At 45.4% G+C, this 24218-nt stretch overlaps 1 protein-coding gene across 1 annotated transcript; it reads left to right on the top strand.

Annotated features, from left to right (window-relative positions):
* The first annotated feature begins 1314 nt into the window (after positions 1-1314).
* LOC131266006 (nucleolar protein dao-5) lies at positions 1315-11888 on the top strand. The gene is made up of 6 exons (XM_058268333.1): positions 1315-1419; positions 2788-2991; positions 3137-3277; positions 6922-6984; positions 7021-10829; positions 10926-11888. The coding sequence occupies exons 1-6, from the start codon at positions 1315-1317 to the stop codon at positions 10948-10950; spliced, it is 4347 nt and encodes a 1448-aa protein (XP_058124316.1). The 3' UTR covers positions 10951-11888.
* The last annotated feature ends 12330 nt before the right edge of the window (positions 11889-24218 follow it).

The following is a 24218-nucleotide window of genomic DNA, read 5'->3' as shown; positions in this document are numbered from 1 at the left end:
CTGTTGTTGCACGTCTCTTTCAAGTGAAATTAAAAGGCTACACTAGGACCAAATCTTGTATTTGAAATGTTCCGCCTGCTGAAAGCGCTTATGAAATGTCGCGACCTCCGTTATAAGCTAACGTGGTGAAGCAAATCGATGTTCCCGTATACCACATGATCCAGAGTCAGCCCGCCAGTCAGTCTGGATTCGGCACTCGACAGTGCCCGCAGCAACCTCATAAGCCATCGGTTAGTCCTGAAACGAGCAGTCACTGAATTATTAGAAGAAAGTGCCTCAATGATATTCTATGAATTCATCTGTTCCAATGAGCTTTTTCTCGATGCACGTTTCTGCAGAGGTTTATATGCATGAGAGTCAATCGGAAGTGTTCGGAACATACGTACATATACACACACAAACACACACACAATTATGAAACACACGGTGCTAAATTAATAACTATAGTATACCCTTCCCATTTCCGATACAGAAGTAGAAGTGTTCAACCCTGGCGGGCATGTTGAGGAGGAGGAAGAGTAGTTTGTGAAATTTGTAAACCTTGTGCAAGAGTGTATAAGAGATTCCTAGTGCATCTAGCAGCAATTGTTGGCGAATCTAAATTACCGAAACTGGTTGCTCAAAGCAGAACGTGTAAAACGATCATGGCTAGGGATGTGCGATTTTGGTTCACATTATCAGCCCGTCTCTGCAGAACGGCGACGATGGCAAATCGCAAATTACTGATTAGTTAAACCTTGCTCGCTGCGGCCTTGGTGCAAAAAATATCTGCGGTTCTAGCTATCAGCGATAGCTATAGAAATTTGATGAATGGATCAATATGAGCCGAACCGTTGCATCATACCACCATCATTAACATCCTCATCATCATCGTCGTCGTCGTCGTCGGATATTTCGTGATGACCGTGTTAGAAACAGCAGTGTGCAACCCATAGAAGAGTGCAACCACCGAAGCGGAGATTGTGGTGGATTCCGGTGTCCCGATTTTCACCGGAAACTGAAAGGTTCACGTGTTCGTGCAGCCACGAGCCGCAATTTTTTGTGTAACACTCTTGCTTTATTGAATACTTGCGTTAGGAATTGCCCTCCGCTTTCCTTCTCTCTTTCGCTTTCCGCTCTCTCTCTCTTTCTCTCTCTCTCTCTCTCTCTCTCTCTCTCTCTCTCTCTCTCACACACACACACACATACACATACGGATACCATTCATATGTATATACCCACCAAGAATTTCCATTTCTTTTCTATCTTTTCAGTCCCTTCTCTCCCAATCCTTAATTCCTATCAAACTTATATCGAGCGTGGATTCGATGCGAAATGAACGTAGCGGCATCATCTTCTCCATCGTCACGCAAGCAAAAACGCCTTGGCCCCGCACCTATCGCTTCAATGGAAGACACTACAGCTGAAGAGAAAGAAAAGGTTTGTAGCTTATTAGGATAGCAATCCTAATTCCCTGACCACACAAACGGAGGAGAAACCCTTATGCAAGGATTCGCGCCCGCATGTGGCTTGTTACGTCATGGCTTGAGTCATTTGTACGAAGAGCTTTTTTGTTGCCTTATCGCCAGCTTCAATGAGAAATTTTCTCGTGAACAATTAACGATTGTTATTTCAAACTCTCTCGACGTAATGCTGGCATGCTAATGTTTAATTTGAAACACTTGGCGAGTTTGTGCAACAAGATATGGAAGTTACCGTTGCATCCCCAAGTTCTCTAACCTTACTGACACTATATTGCACTTGCTAGTGAAGTCAAACAAGGTGGTTTCCAGTAAAATTCATATGGGCATAGAGCATTTAGTTTTATTTTCCATCTTCTTTGAAGAACATACATCTAACAAGTCGGACATTCAGGTAATTCGAATAAACACAAAAAATCTGCTGGTTATTGCCTTAAGTTGATCCTGATTTAACTAAGGAAGTATTTTGATTCTACATGATTTTTGGCATAAAAAATTCCCAGCGGGTTTTCATTCACAATCGGATCCCGATGTCGTGATGTCCTGATTGCTGCTTTTCTGCCCCTGGCGAGCTGGTTTCGTTCTGCTTTCTCTCGTAGGTACTATTATCTCCTACTTCTTCTTTTGCTCTGATTTTCCCTTGCTCTCGCTCACCGTATTGTTCCTTTAGCTATACTTTTGTTCTCCACGTTGAATGTTCTCCGGGGCGCTCTCTATTTATAACACTTATGTATTTCCCGGCATGCTGACTTTTCACATCGGTGTTTACGCACCGGAAGTAGTTTCGGTGCGCTCCATAATCACAGGTTTTCCATCAACCGGTTGCCACTCGCTGTGCAATTCCACACATGCCGAAATATTCTATTGGTTTCTGTTCTGTAGACTAATGGAAGACATTTTTGACTAAGCTACAGCAGTAGCAAATCCTTCGTGTATTATTCTTGAGAGTGTTAAGTCTTGCTTTAAACTGATGTTATCGCAACATTTAAATTTCAGCTGTACCAACCCTTTACTGAATGTTTGTTACATGTTTCGGGGTTTATGAGGCATTTCCTCGCGAGGTAAAAAAGTCTATAAGCCCTTAACGGGCAGGCATGACCAAAGATGGTCGTTACGCCAAGAAGAAGAGGCATTTCCCCTACTTGATACTTTTTCAAGAGCTTCCTTTTGATACAGGCTTGGGATCCGATTTGTTTCACAATTATCAAGAAATAGTATCACCTGATTAGCTTAAACGTTCCATTCAATACGCAATATTTTAATCTTGAAATGATGACTAAGAAATGTGGAGTTTACACAATCCTGGTGATCTTCTTTTTCGGTACAGATGGAGCATCAAACCAATCACAGCTTACACCGCTGGTCGCAGGAAAAGTCGTCCATTGACTCGAACCGTGGCTCGCCAACAAAAACCTCCGATGGACCCACAGCACTGACGCCGGCAACGCCACGTATCGATATCAGCCGAGCCTCCTCGCACTCGTCCCATCACGACAGCCGGGATAGCAGCCCCGAAAATGTGTTTGACCAGGTAACATTACTGTCCCACATGCGGTGCAATCATCTCATCGATCGACAGACTTCCAGCAAATTGAAACTGTTTCGTCTTGTGTGTATGTGTGTTTTTTTTTTTATCCGTTTCATTCAAATGCACCTGGTGGTTGGATCCCATGCAGGTCGGCACGGGAACACTACAGGATGCCGGAGTCTTAGGCTTTCGGGAGGAGGACACTCTGGATCTGCGGAATTCAACTGAGGAGCTTCAATTCATGGAGCCTGAAAAAGGCAACCGAGAGAAAGAGAAACCGAATACACAGGTTAGTCAGCTAATAGTCAGCACTAGAATCCAAATAGCGGTTATTTTAACCGTAACGCAGTTTTCGATTTTAATATCTCGAACACGGCTGAATATTTATTCAAAAACAACAAGACTTTTTTTTAAATCCAAAGCTACATCTTCAAGTTCAGATTTTTACTTTTCGACCAGTTCTGAGAACTAAGTTGACAACCTCTGGAAATGCGTGTTTTGAGCGGTCATTTTTACCGCTCTTTTCAACACGCTCAAACTTAGCTATTTTAGAAGATTTTTAAAATCTGTAAACGACTACTTTTTAGTATATTTGTTGACTATCTTTTGCAGTTCCAGTTCGGTAGTGCATCAGAGCGAATCGTTAGCAGTGCACGGGGTTCCTGAAATAGTTAGCGGAAAAGTAAGGTTATCTTACGTGGTGACGCCGAGCTGGAGCTCAAGTCAGACAAATCCTAGCTGCCGCACATCTCGTCCTGTTTGAGTCAATCAAACGGACCACGAGTTTTTGTGTCCTGATTAACGGAAGGAATTATCCCTCCCGTGGACGGCGGGTGGACATATGGCTATTATAGCCGGTCCTAAAGGACGAGCCCCTTCATAGGAGTTCGGCCAGAGTCGGTACGCCTCTGATTACGAGTAAGGGAACAAATTGTTCGACTTAGCGTAGGAGGATATACCCCGACTCGCATATCGAAAGAAGAAGAAGAAGACTATCTTTTGGCATTTTTTGTGTTTTGATGCACCTCGTCATCATCCACCAGCTGGTGTATAGCTAAAAGCTGTAGCTATAGCTTCCCAGCGAAATTGAGTTTTTTCAGTTTTTAGTTTTTTCAAAAAGTATTAAATAAACTCAGAAAAAAGAGTTCGCTGGAAAGCTCACGTACGGAATAGCGGAACAACGAGCACTGGACGGTAACAACGTATAGAAATTCAAAAATCCACACCTTCAAGATCAATTTGTGGCGTTGTTTGTTAACATAAACAAATTAAGTTTTTATAGGTGGCTTAATTTATTAACTTTCTAGAACACACTTTTTTTTAAATTGACTAAATTAATTTTATATTTTAAGTTTTGAGAACATAATAGTTGAAAAGCATTCAAATACGGTTCGATTCGATCTTTTTTGCTTTACACCGTGCTAGCAGAATGGTGAAGAAATGCATCAAAAAGGAAAAACTCCAGAAAATAGAAAACATGTATACTACAAGAGCATGACGGCGTGGATTCGAATCCCATCCGAGACCGGACCCTCCCCTGTACGAGAGGACTGACTATTCACGTACAACAGGGAAAACAAGTCTCGTAAGCCCTTAACGGGCAGGCATGACCAAGAGGTCGTTACGCCAAAAACAAGAAAAAAAAGAAAAAAAAAATACTAAAAGTAGCCATTTACAGATTACACAAATCTTAGAGTTAGACGTGTTAAAAAGACCGCGAAAAAGCATTCCAGTAAGATTAAAAGCAATGTATTCTAGTGTTAAACAGGAGAGTCCGAGACATGAGTGAAGCTATGTTGGTTAGAATATGGCCCATGGCTATTTGACACCGTTACAGAAAGAGAGCACCCATACGCTAATGTGAAGAATTTTAAAACCTGGGAATCAAACGGAATGTTTATATAAAATCAGTGACACTCGCGTAAGCTTTGAACGTATCCCGGTTGACAAAAATTCAAATTTTTTGCAGCTGTCATGTAGTACCAGCAAGTTTTTCCATGGCAGATTGCTGGGACTCTTGCTGGAACTACATAGTACCAGCAACAATGTCAATTTCTGTCAACCGGGATGTTTATGGCTGTCAAGAAACGCACTTGATCAATGTCAAAAAGATAGATATGCACGTGAAACGGTCATAAAACGGCCTCGTAACTTTATCTAATCGTACCGTAACAAGAGCTGGAAAGCCAAGCTATCGCAGCATCTTCACGGCACGCTAGAAGAGTTTGTGTCTCTTCAAATGAAATTTATTTATCCTGTAGCATTTTCAAGATGTTCAAGGTGACAGGTTATGGTCGTTCTGTTCCAAGAAAAATCCAGATATCGATGAAAAATTCCACGGTTTCAACATACCTCACGTCATGGTTTGTGGGAGAGATATGCAAACGCGGTTTACTGCCCATACTCGCATATGAGTCCCATTTGCAAAATCACCATTTTGAGAAAATAACGATTGAACATTTTTACATTAGAAATTGTTTTGCTGTTATTAGTGATACAAAATACATGATTGGTTAATCACAACTATTGTATTGTAACATAAACATTTCGCTGAGAATGACATTTTATATAAAATACACGTTTTTAATATTAAAATGGTAAAAATAAACTAGATGGGACACGATATGCGGGTACTTTCGAAGGCGAAAGCAAAAGTACTCGCATATCAGTCCCATCTTATAGCATACTTTGTTTACCTTGCTCGTCAAAACGTCGATGTTCGGGATTTCATTCCATACGGATATTTGCAATTTAACAGTGTATAATTCGTTAAAACCACTTGAATTACAACCATTTGTTGATTATTTTAATTGCTTTATATTACAAAATTGTTGAAGTTTCAATAACTAGGACTTTTCTTTAATTTAAGCAAAGTAATCATATATGGGACTGTTATGCGGGTACTTTCAATATGGGACGCAGTCAATTGGGTATTTTTTTCACATTAGCATGCACTAAATGGCCACTTTGAGATTTTTTTTGGAAAATATATTGAAAATGAACATTAGTCATGGGGCTAACTCAAAAGTGATGAAAAGTCAAATGGGACTGATATGCGAGTATGGGCAGTTTATCTTCATACAAAAATCGCTTGTCCTCATCGAGAAAAGTGGTAATATCAATGCATATTGTTATATTACGGAGTTTTGCTAAATTTTGTGCAAAAATTTGATAAAAATTTAAAGAAAATGTACGGAAGGATTGATAACTTGCTTAAACAGCACGAAGCTCCTTAGCCAAGAATGAATGACCTTCCACTCCATCACATCTGAGTTAATGAATGAATTTAAGATAACGACCAAAATATGTACACTTACACTCAGTTTCATACCGAAATCCTTCGAATCCATTTATCAATGAAATTGGAAAACGTTTGAAGCTGTTAAAAAAATAGTGGCGGAGTGGTTTCAAAAGATATGCTGGGATTTGTCCCGAGGACTCATTTACTTTTTGAACTGATTTTGCATAGCAAATTTTGTTGTAATTGTTTTTCCTGTTTCCATCTATCCTGTTGTACGACGTGTGTGTCGGTGGTTACGTTTAAGCATTTTCAATAATGTCAAAATAGAATAGATTTTTTAAAGTACTGTGATAGTTGTCTTGATCGATTACAAAATACAAAAGTAATAAATACATGAAAACAAAGGGTTAATAGATAAAGTTGTTAAAGAATGTTGATCTATTTCAAGTGTTAACGACTAAAATACTTGCTGACATACCTAACTACCCAGCGGCCAAGCCGTAACTGACTCGCTTAACTAAAAATTAATTAATCTAATTTTAATATCAATGTTTATCAATTAGTAGGAATCGCAAAAGCTGTTAAATCGAGCTATTATGTTTTTATGGAAAAAAATAGTTTTTCCAGGAAATATCGCATAAGTCTGGAATAAAATTTGGTATCGCTAATGTACTGTTATTGTTCTACCATAGATCATGTACGGGTCATCACCCTCGCAACGGTACTCTCCGATCATCTGGAAGCTAGATGATCAAGTGACAGCCATAAACCAGCAGCACCATCATCATCAGCAGCAGCAGCATCAGCAGCAGCAAGTACAGCAACAGCAGCACCACCAGCAACAACTGCACAATCGCAAAGATTCGGCGAGTTCCGAGGTAGTAGCGTTCCTATCGATCTCTGGCCGAACGAGCCGGCTCTCCAGTGTCGGTAGTCAGGGATCAGCCAATAGCAAACTATCGGCCACATCAGCCATGTCAGGAATTTCTCGCTCACCCTCGCCCCACAAGATGCTACTCGAGACTTCCTTCTGCGGAGTGAAGCCACTGCTCTCCTACCCCGAAGGCAGCATCGTTGGTGGTAGCCTGGAGCCTTCAACCGAGAAGATGCTCGAGCAAGTGATACTATCCCGCAAGAAGGACCCCACGGAGGCGGTCCTAGCAGAAGGGGTGCAATTGCAGCCATCAGTGGCAGGCGGCTGCCGTGTACTATCGCCGAACATTCCTCGGCAGCCACCTCCTGGAGGCGGGGGAAACAAAGAGGGACTCATCCAACAAGAAGATCCCAACAACGGTGGTGGCCATATGCGGCGTAAGTCTGACTGTGGGACCGGCACGGCCACTAACCTCGATATACAGCAGCTTAAAGTAAGTCAAACTAGCCGCAGCGTCGGCAACAAACGTAACATTCCGCCGCGGGATTTGAAGAACTCGATCGTTGGTGTGATGCCGAGTGGCACTGAGTACATCCGGATCAAGCTCAAACCGGACCACTGCTACACGGACAACGGCATTGCAGACAACGAGCGCATCGTGGAACTTTCGAAGGAGAACGGTGGCCAGGAGCTCCTCGGGGCCAACGACCCCCAGCGCACACGTACCTCGAGCATCACACGCTCTGGATCGCCCGCAAATGTAAGTTTTTCGCGAATGAATTCATTCTTTTCGCTTTTTAGATCTAGAATTGACTGTGGAATACACTTTGACAAACCCACTAACCTTCAGCAGCACCAGCAGCAGCATCAGTCGCGGAAGAAGCGGACCTCGACCACTTCAAACGATTCGGGTGCGGGCGGGCAGCAGATTGACCATCACAGCATTTCAGCCAACTCGACACCCTCGAAGCAGAAGCTCGTGCTGAAGATGTTCAAATCGAAACGGGACCCAAAATCGAAGTCACCTTCCCCAATGGGTTCGGCTGCGGATGGTATTGGTGGTGGTGGTGGTGGGGATCAATACACAACAAGCAATATAGGGGCGGCACGATCACCTGGCACCACCGGGCTACGGTACTACGATGCACCGCTCGATGGGCAAAGCATACACATTCCCTTGCACACGCCCCCGGAAGAACGGAGGTTGGGTTCTTTCCGGAGTGCAATAGGAGTTTCCTCATCGACCCACCCAGACTCGGAATCTGGTTCAGCACCGACAGCACCAATGTCAGTATCTGCTTCGGCCACCCCAACCGGACAAAGTAGCCATCAGCAAAAGTACATCAAGAACAGCAACAGCAGCGCTCCTAAACAACAACGCATTGCCAATATGACGGTCACGATACACGACCGTCCGAAACCGATGCCACCGCTCAAATGCTATCGGATTGACAATCCCGACGGCAGCATCATTATACCACTGAAATCGCCAGTGGAAGACAAGGAAGCCAACAGTCACAACTGGGAGAACGTGATAGGCGAGCTGTCGCAGCGCATCGAAAAGCAGGTCAGTGAGGACCGCGACGAGGAGGTCGGGATGGTAATGGTCGGGAAGTCCCAGACCTCCAAGAGTGCCCCCAACAACCGAAGGCCAGTATCTCTGCTGTACAATGAAATCGAATCTTCTTCCGGTTGCCCCGATGAGCATCCGGGAGCTCCGAGGCCATCTGCGCCGCCTCCACCTCCGCCTCCACCACCACCTCCAACCGCGACAGCCAGCAAGCGTACTGGGAAAAAGGCTACTACTACCACGACGGCGGAACTGCACCAAGTATCTCCGGGAAGCAGTATCTTGCGGCAAAAGCAGCAGAGCGTGTTTCAAACGCGCGTCGGGTCCGGTAGTAATGATGAACAAATATTCAGCACCCCGTTGAAAGATTACACCAAAGATCAGCACCGGAAAAGCTCGAGTTCCGAGAGTTCCCAGCACCAAAAGCTGGCTGGTGGTTGTGGTGGTGACGTGGCAAAGAGGAAACCATTTGCTGGTAATTGTAGTGACCATCCAAGCGACCTAGTGACCGCTGATAGTGTAACAACATCATCATCTTCACCTCAACAGGTCATGATGGCGCAAGGAGCGATGTTGATCAAGGAGCTTCATGAGCACCAAAAGCAGTATCAGCAACGACAACAACAGCAACAGCAAAAACAACAACAGCAACAGCAACAGCAGCAGCAGCAGCAACAGCAGCAGCAGCAACAGCATAGCGACACCGCTACCACCGGCACTGCTGCTGCCGCTCTAGGCTCACGTAGTAGTAGTCCGGCCGAATGTGCCAGTAGTGACGTTAAACATCACCACCACCAGTACCAACAGCATCAGCACCATTACCAAAACCATCGCCCGAAGCATCACAAGCATCATCATGAGCATAAATCATCGTCGATCGATCGACCCTCGTCCGTTACGCCCGTCGAGGACGACTGCGGCTTGTCGTCGGAGAGCGAAAAGGACTCGGAAGTGGATTCCGCCTCAACGACGACGACGGCGGCGGCGGCAGCAGCAACAAGAGCTGCCGCAGATCGACACGCGATGCGGCCAAACATGCTGGCTATCGAGGACCACGAGAGTGCTGGACTCGTGTTTCAGGAGTCGTTCGATGACGAGCTACCCTACATACCGACTACGTTGCCGGAGGAAAAACCGATGGGCGTGAAGCTCGTCCCAGTGAAGGAGCGCTCACAAATCGACATGAAAACTTATCCGCTGGAACGACCCCGTTCAACGACGCCGATCCATCCGGGTGCGCTCGAGAAATACTGCGATCGGTCAGCCAATCAACAATCAGCGGTTACCCGTGGCGGTTACACCTCGCGAGGTAGTGTCGGTGAGCGGACTTCTTCTTCACAGCTTCCCGATCGGACCACACCGGGTGCTGGTGGGGAAAAGCTCCGCATTAGCCTACCGTCCAAGAAGCCGGCTCTGGAACACAGCACTGGCTCTGGAACAGGGGTACGAATGTTCGAGCACCGCTCTTCGCTTGGGGCAATCACGATGACTACGACGACAGCGAGTGGAAGTAGTTCTGCGTCCGGCGGTGCCAATTCTAACACCGGTACAAGTTCACGCATGGGCAGACAGTACCGCTCGACATCCACGACTACGACCTCGACTTTGATTACGACCGCTTCCAAAAACCGCGCAATAGGACAGGATGATACACCTACACCGCCACCACTGCCACCGCGAAAAGCGTCCACATCTTCGGTGTTGGCCACTCCGCCCGGACATAAGTGGATCGATGTCGAGGCCATACCCGAGATGCGAAAAGCACCGAAACGTATTACAGCAATCCCGCAGAAGCAACCGCAGCCGCAGTCGCACCATATGCGCCTCGATTCCACCTCTGAAATGTCGGCCGCATCCCTCGATCGGCAGGATACGGGGCCTGACGGGCAGCCGTACAACTACGTCAATCCGGAAGATTGCCAGTGCGAATGCCACGAGCATGAGCGCACCGCTGCTAGCACGAGCACTACCCTCAGCGGTTTGGAGCGCGACGATATGGGGACCTTATCCGCCGAACTGGCCGATGACTGTCGACCACTGCTCCGATCATCGTCCTCGTCGTCTACAGCGGCGGCACCCTCCAGCACGCCAGTATCCGGGAACGATCGCCAAACCGATCACCATCCGATCGGCAGGATAGATCCAGATAGCGTTGGGTAGGTGGACTAATTACCCCTCCGAGCGGCGAGCAGCGAGCGTCCTGCAGTATTTCATCCCTCTCTTTTTGCTGTTCTTCTTTTTATATTTCTTAGATTTGCATCCGTTAACGACCTATAAGAGTGTGTATAAACTTTCGCTGCTAATTAAACTGACCAAGGGAAGGTAAGCTCCGCTTGCCGAGAAGCTCTTCAATACTGTTCGGAGCTGACGTATGAGCAAAAAAGAAAAGAAAACAGTATTTACTAAGCTACACAGTGCTTGCTTTCAAAGTCATTGCATCATTTAACAAAACGATTCTAACAATAAACACAATGCCATACATAGACATTTCCTATATGCGTGCTACTCGGGCAATAAGAGGCAACATCTTTCAACTAACTAGCATGTAGTGGACAGCGTACACAAAAGCCACAAAATTAAAAGAAATAAAATTTAGTATTTTGCAATTACAGTTACTCTTATAAAAACGTATATAACGAACAAGCAGAAATGGAAGCGTCGTCTCAAGCCAAATGCCCTCGGTAAAATATTTGTACTCACGTATCCTCACCACAAGCAAACGGTGTACTCCGTGACAAACCAAGCACAGGCAAAACGTTGTCTCGAAGCAGATTGGCAATGTTGCAAGTACGATTATAGTTAATAGGATAAAATAATAGCTGAGGTAAGCCCTGAAAAGCAAACTAGCCATCCCACTCGGTGGAATTTTCTTTCCTAGTTAGTTTCTCGAATGTCTTGGACCTGGAAAGTTTAGAATATTAAAGATGATGAATAATGTGGTTGCAAAGGAAACGCAAACAAAAGTCGAACTAAAGCGAAGTAGATGAAAATAACCTCCCTTTGAAAAATGTGATCCTCGCGTGCGTAAAGTGTGGGATCGTTAAACTTTGGATCGATGTCTCGATCTGATCACCCCATACACCAACCGAACCATTCTTCGTCCATCACACAACCAGGCAAATGCCATCGCTCGTTCTCTTCTAAACACTTGTGTTGTATTTGTATCGTTGCAAAGATATATATCGTTAAATAAAGGTAATAAAGAAACCCTTTAAAGATCAGTTCAGCAAAGTGTCGTACGCCTCAAAGTGTGCCCCTTAATTGATGTTTTTTTTCGCTCTAGATTTCAGAACCAGTTCAACATTTGCACACATTCTAGTGAAATTATCTATATCCGTACTATCCTTTAGTAGACACGGGATGCAAAGTGTAAATGAGTACAGTATTGACAATAAACCGCTCGGGGACGTACGTCGAAATTTTCAACAAAAAGAAATGCGCTATGGAGTTGCAAGATAGTATTGAAAGCGATAGCAAAATGGCAGAATGTGTCTAAATGTGTCGTACTTTCTGATATTCGTGAATACACTACAAAGGAAATTCATTGGTTAGCTTCCTCGTGTAAAGATCCACAGAGTTTTGGTATGCCCATACCGGATTCCATTTTGAACGATGTACAGTTACTCCCAAAAGTGAAGATACCGGGATATGATTTTCCTTATCCCTTATGCATGCTTCCCTCTAACGGAATCCTTTGTCGATGGGCCTGTTTGTTTCTTTACATTGATCCCCGATAAATAATGCCTATGCTGACGATATCTTAGTAGTGAGTATTTCCTCTTGCAAAATAGAGCGAGTCAGAGCAGCAATACCTTTTACATCTGCTCTGGTATCAGGCTAAATTTAGTTGTACTAGGACATTGGACCGTGCACCGAATCTGTTGAGTTATCGATTACAGCTTCAACAATCTGGTTTTCTATAGTTATCTAGTAGACGGTGATGAAGATGCATCAAGGAATATTGTTGGTCTGTCGTATGTCTTCTGTAGTCTGTTAGTCTCGTTAGTCTGTAGTCTGTGGTCTGTTTCTGAACGTGGAATAAACGAGGATTGAAGTAAGAAAGTACATAACCTACAGAACCTACATGGCTGCACAGTGTTCTCGAACAACATCCGAGAAGCAGCGGATCACAACTGGAATATGGTGATCACACAGTTTTGCAGCCTTTTACGATGGATAGCGTAAGCTGAAACGCGTTGATCGCTTTTGTAAACTCCGTTATCCCGTCTTGAAACCGGAATATGACATCTTGCAATCCTTCATCGCGTTTGTCACCTTCATTAATGATTCTATACACTCGAATATGATATCCTTAAACTTCATTATCGCCCTGTCAGATTGCAGGCCGGTTTGTTTTGGGTTTCATAGATGCAAATTGTGTACACATACATATATAGTCAATCATTCGAAAAAGACGTTACTGTTCACAAATTGTATCCACGCTGTGAATCAATTATTTTAAACGATTGAACGGTTCTATTGAATATCTGTTATGGAAATGGTATATTGTGGTATACAAAAATCATAGGAGGGCCCATAGAAACGGAAATGTAAGATTTGTTCTTACCAATCTAATAAGCTTAGATGTGCTGCGGTGAAGGTAATTGCAAGTGAGAATTTCAGATTCCGTGATAAACAAGCTCAGTGAAGGAGAAACAGGATTAATTTGCACACTGAGGAATAGTGAATTGGCCTTTTATTCCCCATTGAAACTGGAAAAGAAGTGTTAGAAAAGAATGACGCGTTGGAGGCACTGGTCCTGCTGGGTGCATATGTGAAAACAAGCCTGGTGTCAGCTCAAGACGATGAACAGCAACTTTCACTGCAACGACGGCATTTGATGAAATCAACAAGCAACGAACAAACCTACCGCTTTCAGAATGAGCCGTCATTGTTCGAGTCTAAGAAAGCTTTCGTCCGCTGGAGCTACCGGATGATCACGGATGTAGAGCCAGTCCCAGGTGCTGACGGGGCACGGCTTTTTCCGCCAGTATCTCGCAGCCAAAACCTGCTCCATAGCACGGAGGCCTGGGATCGACTGGAGGAGGCAGCAAGAATCATCTGTTCCGAGCTCCAGCGGCTCTGGACCACCGAGAGGGAAGCCATCGCGAAGCGGCAGACGGCAGCGGCCAGGCGGCGAGCAACAGAACAAGCAGCGGTACGGGCAGCGGCCCAAGATAGAGCGAGAACGAGCAGGTTCGGTCGTGACCCCACGCTACGGGCTAGGATCCAGGCCATGGACCCGGACACGCGGTTGGCCTTCCGGCGTAGAGCAAGGCAGCTTTTGGACAGCATCAGGCGACTCCGACGACGCCAACAGCGGATGCCAACCGGGGTTTACGCGAGCTCTAGACGACGCCGAGAGAAGCCTGCGAGAGGCGAGACGCCTCCACAGAAATAAGTATAGGGGCTAGATAAGTAGAACCACGGCTCGATAGCCAGACGCCCGCCCCCACGTAGCACTACCGTGTAGGTGTATGCTGTGTGGGGACACCAAAGGGCAAGAGCAGGGACTAGGGCGTTTATTTTGAGAACGTCTAAGAGTCCCCCCCATCTAGTCTAAGAAACCTATTTATATTTTGTTCATTTTTGTGGTGAGCTATGTATAAATTCCTAAAACCCACGCTAAAATGTTGCATACCATGCAAATAATCAGGCAGGGCCTAGATTTAAAACATTTTCATACACAGTTCAAAACATTTTCAGAGGATCAGTTTATCTCAAACCACTGAAAAGCATTATTACATTGTTGTATTGTTTCTTTGGCATGCAATTGAAAGTACACGTTTGAGGTTTGCTATTTCGACCAAACTATAGTTTTTATTATATTCTGCAAGGATGCAAAGGATGATTTGATAAATCACTGATCATTTACAGGAACTAGTTGCATATCACATTTACATTTAAATTTAAAGGCTACATAAGAACATCTCGATAATGTAAAAGTTTCGATATGCGAGTTTGGCATAAACGTGAGCCAACACTTCTTTTCCAGTTTCAATGGGGAATAAAAGGCCAATTCACTACTCCTCAGTGGGCAAATTAATCCTGTTTCTCCTTTGCTGAGCTTGTTTATCACGGAATCTGAAATTCTCACTTGCAATTACCTTCACCGCAGCACATCTAAGCTTATTAGATTGGTAAGAACCAGTGGCGTCTCGTGAGAAAATGAGATGGCTGTGCACCTTCAACAAAAGTAATACCTACTTAGGTAAACCATATAAAGTGGTCCAAAACGCCACGACACACGACGACGAGTTTGGTCAGGATGTTAAGTGAAAGAATAGTTTGAGGAACCGTGAATGGTCTATTTAGTTCTGCAATCATTAATTGCTACTTTAGGTAGATGAAAAACGAGTTTAACAGCTCATCTACGATGTTCTGCTCAGTGTCGATGCACAAATTGACTGGTAATTTCACGCTAAATACAACAATTGCATGAAAAATTGTTCGAATGAAAGTGTGTGCACCATCAGTATTGCCCAGTCCAACGTGCCTGCTTAGACATTTTTTAATTAGCTTTAAGTTGTTGACTATATTTGCGTGTTTGTTTCCTCGATTTTATTTCAAAGTTTTACTTTTTTCAAAATTTACTTGACGAACGTCAATATCTACTCGATAAATATATCCGCCGTTAGTCAATATATATGAATCAAATTCTTATTTGGCAAGCCAGACTCTCCCAGAGCCCGCCCTGAGTACAATTTAATGTGCACAGGAAAGGCACCTATACATTGGACTACTACTTGTTAGTAGTTCATCCCGTCTGTTCTCCATGTTAGGAGCGGCTCGAACCAGCGTCTGTTCCCCATGTTAGGGGCGGGTGTACACCCTGTCCTGGCATCCTACGGGACGTAAAACAGCTAGGATGCGTTGTTCCACCGACGAGATAGGAGGCGGAGGGAGAGGCCTTGCAAGCCACCCTCTGTATCATTGCAACGAAAAGTTACCATAATGAAGAACCGATTTGGACCAATCATGCAAGACCTAAGCGACGGAAAAAGGACTACGATTGGAAACTCGGTACATGGAACTGCAGGTCTCTTACCTCACCCGGGAGTGGAAGAATACTCGCAGAGGAAGTGAGAGCCCGCGGCTTCGAAATAGTAGCACTTCAAGAGGTTCGCTGGAAAGGAGTCTCGGTGCGCCCCTACCGTAGCGATTGCATGATCTACCAGAGTGGTGGAGACAAGCACGAGCTCGGTACGGCGTTCCTTGTTATGGGTGCCATGAGGAAGCGTGTGATCGGATGGTGGCCGATCAACGACAGGATGTGCAGGTTGAGGATACGCGGACGCTTTTTTAACCTGAGCATTATTAATGTGCACAGCCCGCACCTTGGGAGCAGCGATGACGACAAAGACGCGTTTTATACGCAGCTCGAGAGGGAGTACGACCGCTGCCCACAACATGATGTGAAGATCGTCATCGGAGATCTAAACGCTCAGGTCGGGCGAGAGGAGGCCTATAAACCTACGATTGGAAGCTTTAGTGCCCACCAGCTAACCAACGATAACGGCCTCCGGCTCATAAATTTCGCATCCTCAAGGCACATGAACATCCGTAGCACCTTCTTCCAGCACAAACCTCGTTTCAGCTACACCTGGAGATCACCACAGCAGACATATTCCCAAATAGACCACGTTCTCATAGACGGAAGGCACTTCTCGGACATCATCGACGTACGTACGTACAGGGGCGCAAACGTCGACTCGGACCACTTCCTGGTTATGGTGAAGCTACGGCAGAAGCTCTGCGTTGTCAATACACTGCGTCACCGGCCTACCCCACGCCTAAACACGGATCGACTGCGAATACCTGCTGTTGCCGAGGGCTACGCGTCAGCGCTTGGGGAAGCGCTACCGGACAACAACGCGACCGCCACGATGTCCCTCGATGACCACTGGCGTATGGTGGAGCGAGTCATCAGCAGCACAGCCGAGCAGACACTGGGCCATAAGCCACGTAACCAGAGGAAAGAGTGGTTCGATGACGAGTGCAGGCGGGCACTATCCGAGAAGAACGCAGCGCGCGCCCGAATGCTGCAGCGCGAAACCCGTCAGAACGTGGAACACTACAAACGACTGAGGACACAGCAAACCCGGCTCTTCGAGAGCAAGAAGCGTCGCTTCGAGGAGTCGGATGAACAACTGTTGCAGCAGCTAACTCAGTCGGGGGAAACTCGCCAGTTCTACAGGATGTTGAAGAAGACACGAGGCGGCTACACGCCAAACGTCGCAATGTGTCGTGACGAGGAGGGCAACATTCTTACGGACGAGCGAGAGGTGATCGAAAGGTGGAAGTGCTACTTCAACGGACACCTGAACGGAGCGGAATTGGGGGAGTCCAGCAGCGGCGCAGGCAGAATTGAGCAGCACATTAGCCAGGAGGTAGATGACGAGGTGCTCCCACCATCCTTGGACGAAGTCACTAGTGCCATCAAGCAGCTGAAACAGAACTAAGCAGCTGGCAGCGATGGGCTGGTGGCAGAACTATTCAAGATGGGTTCGGTAGAGCTTGCCGTCAGTATGCACCAGCTAATTGTGAAAATCTGGGAGCAGGAAAGGATACCGGAGGACTGGAAGCTGGGTGTCATCCACCCAGTGTACAAGAAGGGTGACAGAATGGACTGTGCCAACTTTCGAGCCATCACAGTCCTCAATGCCGCCTACAAAATCCTATCCCAGATACTCTTCTGCAGACTCGCGCCCCTTGCTACAGATTTCGTCGGAAGCTACCAAGCTGGGTTTGTTGGAGGCAAATCCACCACCGACCAGATCTTCACTCTACGGCAGATCCTCCAGAAGTGCCGGGAGCACCAGATCCCGACGCACCACCTCTTCATCGACTTCAAGGCGGCCTACGATACCATAGACAGGAAGGAGCTATAGAAGACCATGCGGCAGTACAGCTTCCCCGAGAAGCTGGTTCGGCTGTTAGAGGCCACAATTTTTTTTTTTTTGGACGAGGGTTCACATTGGCCTTGGCCCCGCCGTGGGACCGTGACCAACATTACTCCCTCCTCTGAGCCTTTCACCTTCCGTCACGCTATGCACCTACACGGTAGAAGCAATGACGGAAGAGGCATCTGTCCCTAGGTTAAAATCTCAGTTTACGGACGCTGTGGCACGCAACTAACTCCTGAAGGGTGAAAGCGCATGTCTCCAAAGGCGACGGACTCGGCGCAATGCAACTTAAGCGGCTCAGAAGATCGATCCGACAGCTGACTTACATGACACCACTACCTCCTAAAAACCCGTAAATGGGACTTGCACTCAGGTTCTCCTCTGACACCTCTGATCTGCGATCTTATGGCCCGCAAAATCGAGCTCCTGCCCGATCTACGTGCCGTCCCCGTACTGCACCCGCTGGTGCTTCCTTGGTCTGGCTGGTCAGGCCAGACCCTTGGCGGGTCTAGTTTCTGGTTTGACCTGGTCGTAGTTAGTAACCTGCATTGGTGCCACCTTGGTGCGCCAGTTCACCGGTGTGTCCCTTACCAACAATTAACAGGTCGCCCCATAGACAAGACCCACCGCCTTCCTCCTTCTGCACCTATTGGTGCTCTCTTTGGCCCGGCTGCTGTTCTGCCGGGCCCCTTCTTGCAAATCTGGTTTCTAGATTGACCTGGTCGTAGTCAGACGGGTACCACCTTGGTGTCGACGTCACCGGTGCATCCCTAACCGACAATTAACAGGTCGCCCCATTGCCAGACTTGCCCTTCCGCCTTTGTCACGAGCAACCCCAGCGCCCTGCTTACCAGTCAAAAGGGGATTATCAAATTATGCACATTCTACACATCTGTAACCGGTCGCCCCCGGAAACAAATCAACAGTTCCTTCGTAACCAGGGTTACTCGTGACCTTCGTGAATCTTCCAGGAGAGTGAATCCCTTCCGAAACACTCCCTACGTCTTCGCGGTCCTGTCCACTGACATAGGGTCCATCCTAACCTCCGGAGAGGCTAAACAGACCAGAGGGCTAGATACCTAAAACCAGGATTAAAGGTACCTTACAAGGCCCGTTCCGTCTGCGGCACACTACCAAACTCAATCCAGGCAGTTTGATCATCCTGGGTCCCGACGGCAAGGAGGAGGAATCTCGCACAAATCCTTCGAGAGTTTCACTCTGATAGTGCACGGGAGGTCGGGTACCCCTCCCACCCGGATCTCTGTTAGTCACCCCTTGCTGCTAGGGGGTCCAGTGGCGCCACGAGGAGGCCAGTATTCCAGGCGTTCACGCCGTCACACCGTTTGACCGGAGTGACCCCACATTGACTGCGAGCCCTTAGAGGCCACAATGGAGGGGGTGCTGTGTAAGGTGAGGATTTCGAACATGCTGTCGGATCCGTTCGAATCCCACCGGGGTCTGAGGCAAGGTGATGGACTCTCCTGCCTTCTATTCAACATCGCTCTGGAAGGTGTCATGAGAAGCGCGGGCTTCGACATCCGTGGCACGATTTTCACCCGCTCTCTCCAATTCCTCGGCTTCGCGGATGACATCGACATCATCGGGCGGAACACTAGGACGGTGTGCGAGGCGTACACCCGACTGAAACGCGAGGCCGCAAGGATTGGACTAATGATCAATGCGACGAAAACAAAGTACCTGCTCGTCGGAGGCTCTGACAGTGACAGAGCCAGGCTGGGGAGCAGTGTATCAGTGGACGGCGACGAACTTGAGGTAGTAGAGGAGTTTTGCTACCTCGGCACTGTCGTAACTCCGGACAACAACGTGAGCTGTGAAATCCGGAGGCGCATTGTTCAGGGGAATCGTGCCTACTATGGACTCCACAAACTCCTGCGGTCCAGATGGCTTCTCCCGCACACGAAATGTGTCATATACCGCACGCTGATAAGACCGGTCGTTCTCTATGGGCATGAATCCTGGACTCTGCTCACGGAGGACGCCAACGCCCTCGCAGTCTTCGAGAGGCGCGTGTTCCGGTCTATCTTTGGCGGTGTGTACGAGCAGGGCGTGTGGAGGAGAAGAATGAACCACGAGTTAGCTGAGCTGTATGGCGAGCCGGACATCCTGACGGTGGCGAAGGCCGGCAGGATTCGTTGGTTGGGGCATGTCATGAGGATGCCGGACTCATGCCCCACCAAGAAGGTGCTCACCAGCGACCCGCCCGGCACGAGACGACGAGGAGCTCAGCGAGCTCGGTGGATGGACCAAGTGGAGCAGAACCTGCGAGACATCGGATGCGACCGGGGTTGGAGGGCTGCAGCCATGGACCGAGCTACCTGGAGAACGATTGGTGACCAGGCCATGTCAGCACGACGTGCTCAACTGCGAGCGGGCCATTGAAGAAGAAGAAGAAGCGCAAGAACTTTATGGACAGTAGAAGGCGTTTTATACCAATTGTAATTATGTATGTAAAACATGTATGTGTCTTTGCAATATAGACTAATAGTTTTTGGATTTAAAGGCTGTGAACAGTTGATGGCTATTAAAATATTTCGAAACCTTTCTATAAGTTCTGTTCCTATTTGCAAAATAACGCTCAATTGTTCAATGTTTGAAAAAGCCCGACGACAAACATTTCCCGTCGTACTATTTCCACCCATTTTCCTTGGTTCATCTACTTTAACACCAAATTCCTCGTACATCTTTTCCAATCCATTTTTTTTCGGTCATTGCACATGTTTTTAAAATGTTTAGTAACCTTCCGTTTTTTAACTTCTATTCTGTACGAAATGTGAGGCAAGCATTCGAAAAATCTCATCCAACAGTGCAGTGTACTGGTATATAAGTCATAAGATAAATTCGCAGGATTTGGAATAAATCCATTTTATAAGTGCTCTACACTGTTCATTTCTGTTGGTTTTGTACCATATATACATGATCCAGATGATATCTGAATTGTCACTAATGAACGAAAGACGGATGGGAGTTAATGCCGATACTAGTAATTCACTGTCTGATACAGTATTTTCTCCGGAACCATGAAACAGTTGATTGTAAATGCTGTGTCCACTAGATCCGTCAATGCCCCACGACCACAATAATACGATGCTTAGTGAATCACACAAAGAAGATGAAAGGTGCCGCAAGATTTCTGCTTTTTGCATTTCAATTATTCTACACGCATTGTGATTCACCAACTCTTGAAGATTAACTTCAACTTTTACAGGTAAGGGTACTAACAGGACAAAATGTTAGTGTAGGGTACATTATTAATAGGAATTTTGGGTATAAAAAGATGGGTTTGTGAGCTGTAGAACAAGAAAAAGCGACCTAATACATTCAAAGCAAACCAAACCAAACTTCATTCTTTGCCATTGACTTTGCTTGTCTTTCCCCTTTTACGTGATGTTCAACCACTATCCTGCTTCAGATTTTTACGATACGATTATCGACCTATATTTCATTGAATGAGAATTTCATATATTTCTTACCATACATGATGCTGCATATGGCATGATGGAGACGCCTAGTATGTGATAAACTATAAGCTTCACATATAAAGTACAGAATAACGTAAAGATGCGCAGGTATCCGCAAAAAAAAGTATCATTTATTGTTACAAAACATTCTAGACTATAAGTGGGTATGCATCATATTACAATCTTTCACAATCCTTAGCGATGGCGTAAGGTTAAAAACAGAAACATGAAAAAATTTCCAGGAGTTTTGCGAAACAATGCATAATTTTTTGTGACATTCAATTTCATTTTACTTAAACTTTCAACAATTTTAAAGCATGATAATATACCTTTTAAAAACTGTACTTGAAATTCGATTCCGGCCATTATTATATGAGTTACAGACCTTCAAAGTTGATGGATTTTTTTCAATTTTTCACGCAATATTTTCACAAATCTTGACTTTGACGGGCTGTTTCTCAGAACCTGGAAAAACAGAGGATCTTGTTTTTGGGTCATTTCTTTGTTTCATCTTGTAGTTTGAGAAAACATATCTCATTTTTCTGAAATCCAAAAATGAATTTTTGATTTTTATCCCGGCTTCGCTCCATCGTGGCTACGGTGGGGCAAAATATCGTCGATGTTTTTTTTTAGGATGTTTTCTCAGTGAATTTCCAATGTAGAAGCGCCAAACTCACTCAGGGTGCATAAAATACGTAGCTAAACAAATATCATGCATTACTACCTCATAATTCAATAAAAAAATTAGCTGAGTTTGCGCCCCAATGTGATACATATTTCCACATACTCCCCTACCTCTGTCGCGCTTGGCTTGCGCGATTGTTCTGCCGAAACTGGGCTACTTTTGAAACGGGACGTCGCGCTGTAGTGTGGACCCCGAGTTTCGCTGTTACTACACTACTCGGAGTCCACACTGCAGCGCGACGAGCATACATTTACATTCATACATTTTAATACAATAGTTGAATTAAAAAACGGATTAAAAACATGAATTAATACGTCAGTATATTTATTTACTATATTACAGCTCCTTTTCGTCGAACAAACCGGCGTTACTTGTTTTTACTTTAATGCTGTTGACTTTCTAGAATAATAAAAATATGCTTTATGCATTTACATTAAAATTATTATTTACATTCTTTCATTTTAACACAATAGTTAAATAAAAAAACGCATTAAAAACATGAATTAGCACGCCAGTATATTTATTTACTATATCAAAACTCCTTCTCGTCGAACAAACCACGACAATGACCATTTTTACATACGAATAACGGTCTTTTTGTAATGTCGCAGAAAGTTGCGACGAAAACGTTGGCCAGATTGTCCAACGCTGCGTTTCTGCGACACTTTTGACATGCAAGATGGCCGACTTGGGCTACTTTTGATTACTTTGACACTTCCGGTGAGCACAAATCGGTCGCAGAAACCCCGGTCGCAGAATTGTCGCAGCGCCGTGTGGACGGACAGTAAGCAAATCAATGCCGGTGTGGAAATTGTTTATCCTAATCTGAATCCCCATCAAATCACAACTCGCGTTTTCGTGATGAAAATGTGCTACATACTTCCATTGTGAGGTTCACCGCTGTAAGTAGCTTTGTTAATCATGAAAATCTATTAACGTAAGGAAACGATGTTCTTTGCAGGCATTCAAAATTGGGCACAGTTATTTTTGTATATAACACTGTCTTAATAATATTATCAATTTTGAGTGATAGTTTTATTCAGAATCTGGAAAAAATGGTCTGGTCCTGGTCTGAACCATTGTCACTCCGTGGGCTAAGTGGGTTTGGTTGGGAAGAGCAACTCGGATAATGGACATTCTACTGTATTTCTTTGTAAAAACTAGGTTCCAGGAATTTTTCTAGAGCCTAAAAAAACTCAATCCTTGTCCAATAAACCATTCTACCCAGCGTTCGATTTGAGTTTACTGAAATCAGTAACATTTTCTCTAGATCGACTCGTTATGTCACTCAAATCATTGTGAGTCGATTCAAACTCGGGGTCCACACTACAGCGTGACGTCCCGTCCCGAAACGCGACGTCGCCTTACAGGCGGCTGAACTCCATACACGCTTTCTAGACTGCACCGTCGCGTAACGCGACGTCACCTGACAGGCGCTGAACTCCATGCAAAAAAAAAACATAGCGCGATTCGCGCGACATCACGCAAGGTTTTTTTTATATTTAGTTCAGCTCCTGTCAGGCGACGTCGCGCTGTAGTGTGGACCCCGAGATACAAGAAAAAAAAGTCGCACAAATCGCGCCAGACGATGCCTAGTGTAGAAACAGCGAAAAACGCGACGTCGCGCTAGCTGTTATCCAATGCAGCTGGACAAAACGTAAACAAACCGAAACACAAACAAGTACAAAACGAGCAATATCCTCCACAAAGCATCAGATTTTAGGTTTTAGTACTTATTTCTACTCTTCACAAATGTTATTCAGCTATGAAACTTCGTTTTAAAAGATATTTTACCAAAGTTTTTTCGGGTGCCGAAACGTAAACAAACTGCTCTTCAACAAGTAGGAGATGATGTGGAAATATATACTTCCTTCGGCGGGCCAAAATATCGTCGTAGTCCGTTTAAGTTTGTTTTCTCAGTGAATTTCCAATGTAGAAGTGCCAAACTCACTCAGGGTGCATAAAATACGTAGCTAAACAAATATCATGCATTACTACCTCAAAATTCAACAAACAAAATTTAACCGAGTTTGCGCCCCAATGTGATACATATTTCCACATACTCCCCTACCTCTGTCGCGCTTTGCTTGTGCGATTGAGTTTCTGCCGAAACTGGGCTACTTTTGAAACCAAAGACAATTAACGGACAGGTCGGGTCAAAGCTGTTTTTTGCTCCTTCATTGTTGTGATAGTTGGTTAAAAAAGTGTTTTCAAAAAATTCCAGCTTACTTGTGGGAGATCTCCGCCAAAATCTTCGCGAAATAGGTAGTTGGTAATTCTAGATCACAGCATCCATGGTCTTGTGGATAGAAACTGCTCTTCTGTATGAAATCATGTGATATAGATCCTTTTGGTCGCTGTGATTTCCGAAATTAAGTGTGTAGGTCTGCCTTATACCCAGTCTTCCTCCAGAACATATTTCGAACGCCTCAACTCTTTTTTTCCCTCTTTTGATGAAACATACCAAATTTGCAG

The sequence above is a fragment of the Anopheles coustani genome, chromosome 2 (assembly GCF_943734705.1).
Source record: "Anopheles coustani chromosome 2, idAnoCousDA_361_x.2, whole genome shotgun sequence".
NCBI lineage: Eukaryota > Metazoa > Arthropoda > Insecta > Diptera > Culicidae > Anopheles > Anopheles coustani.
Note: the sequence above shows the minus strand (reverse complement) of the source record. Positions and strands in the feature narration are given on the sequence as shown.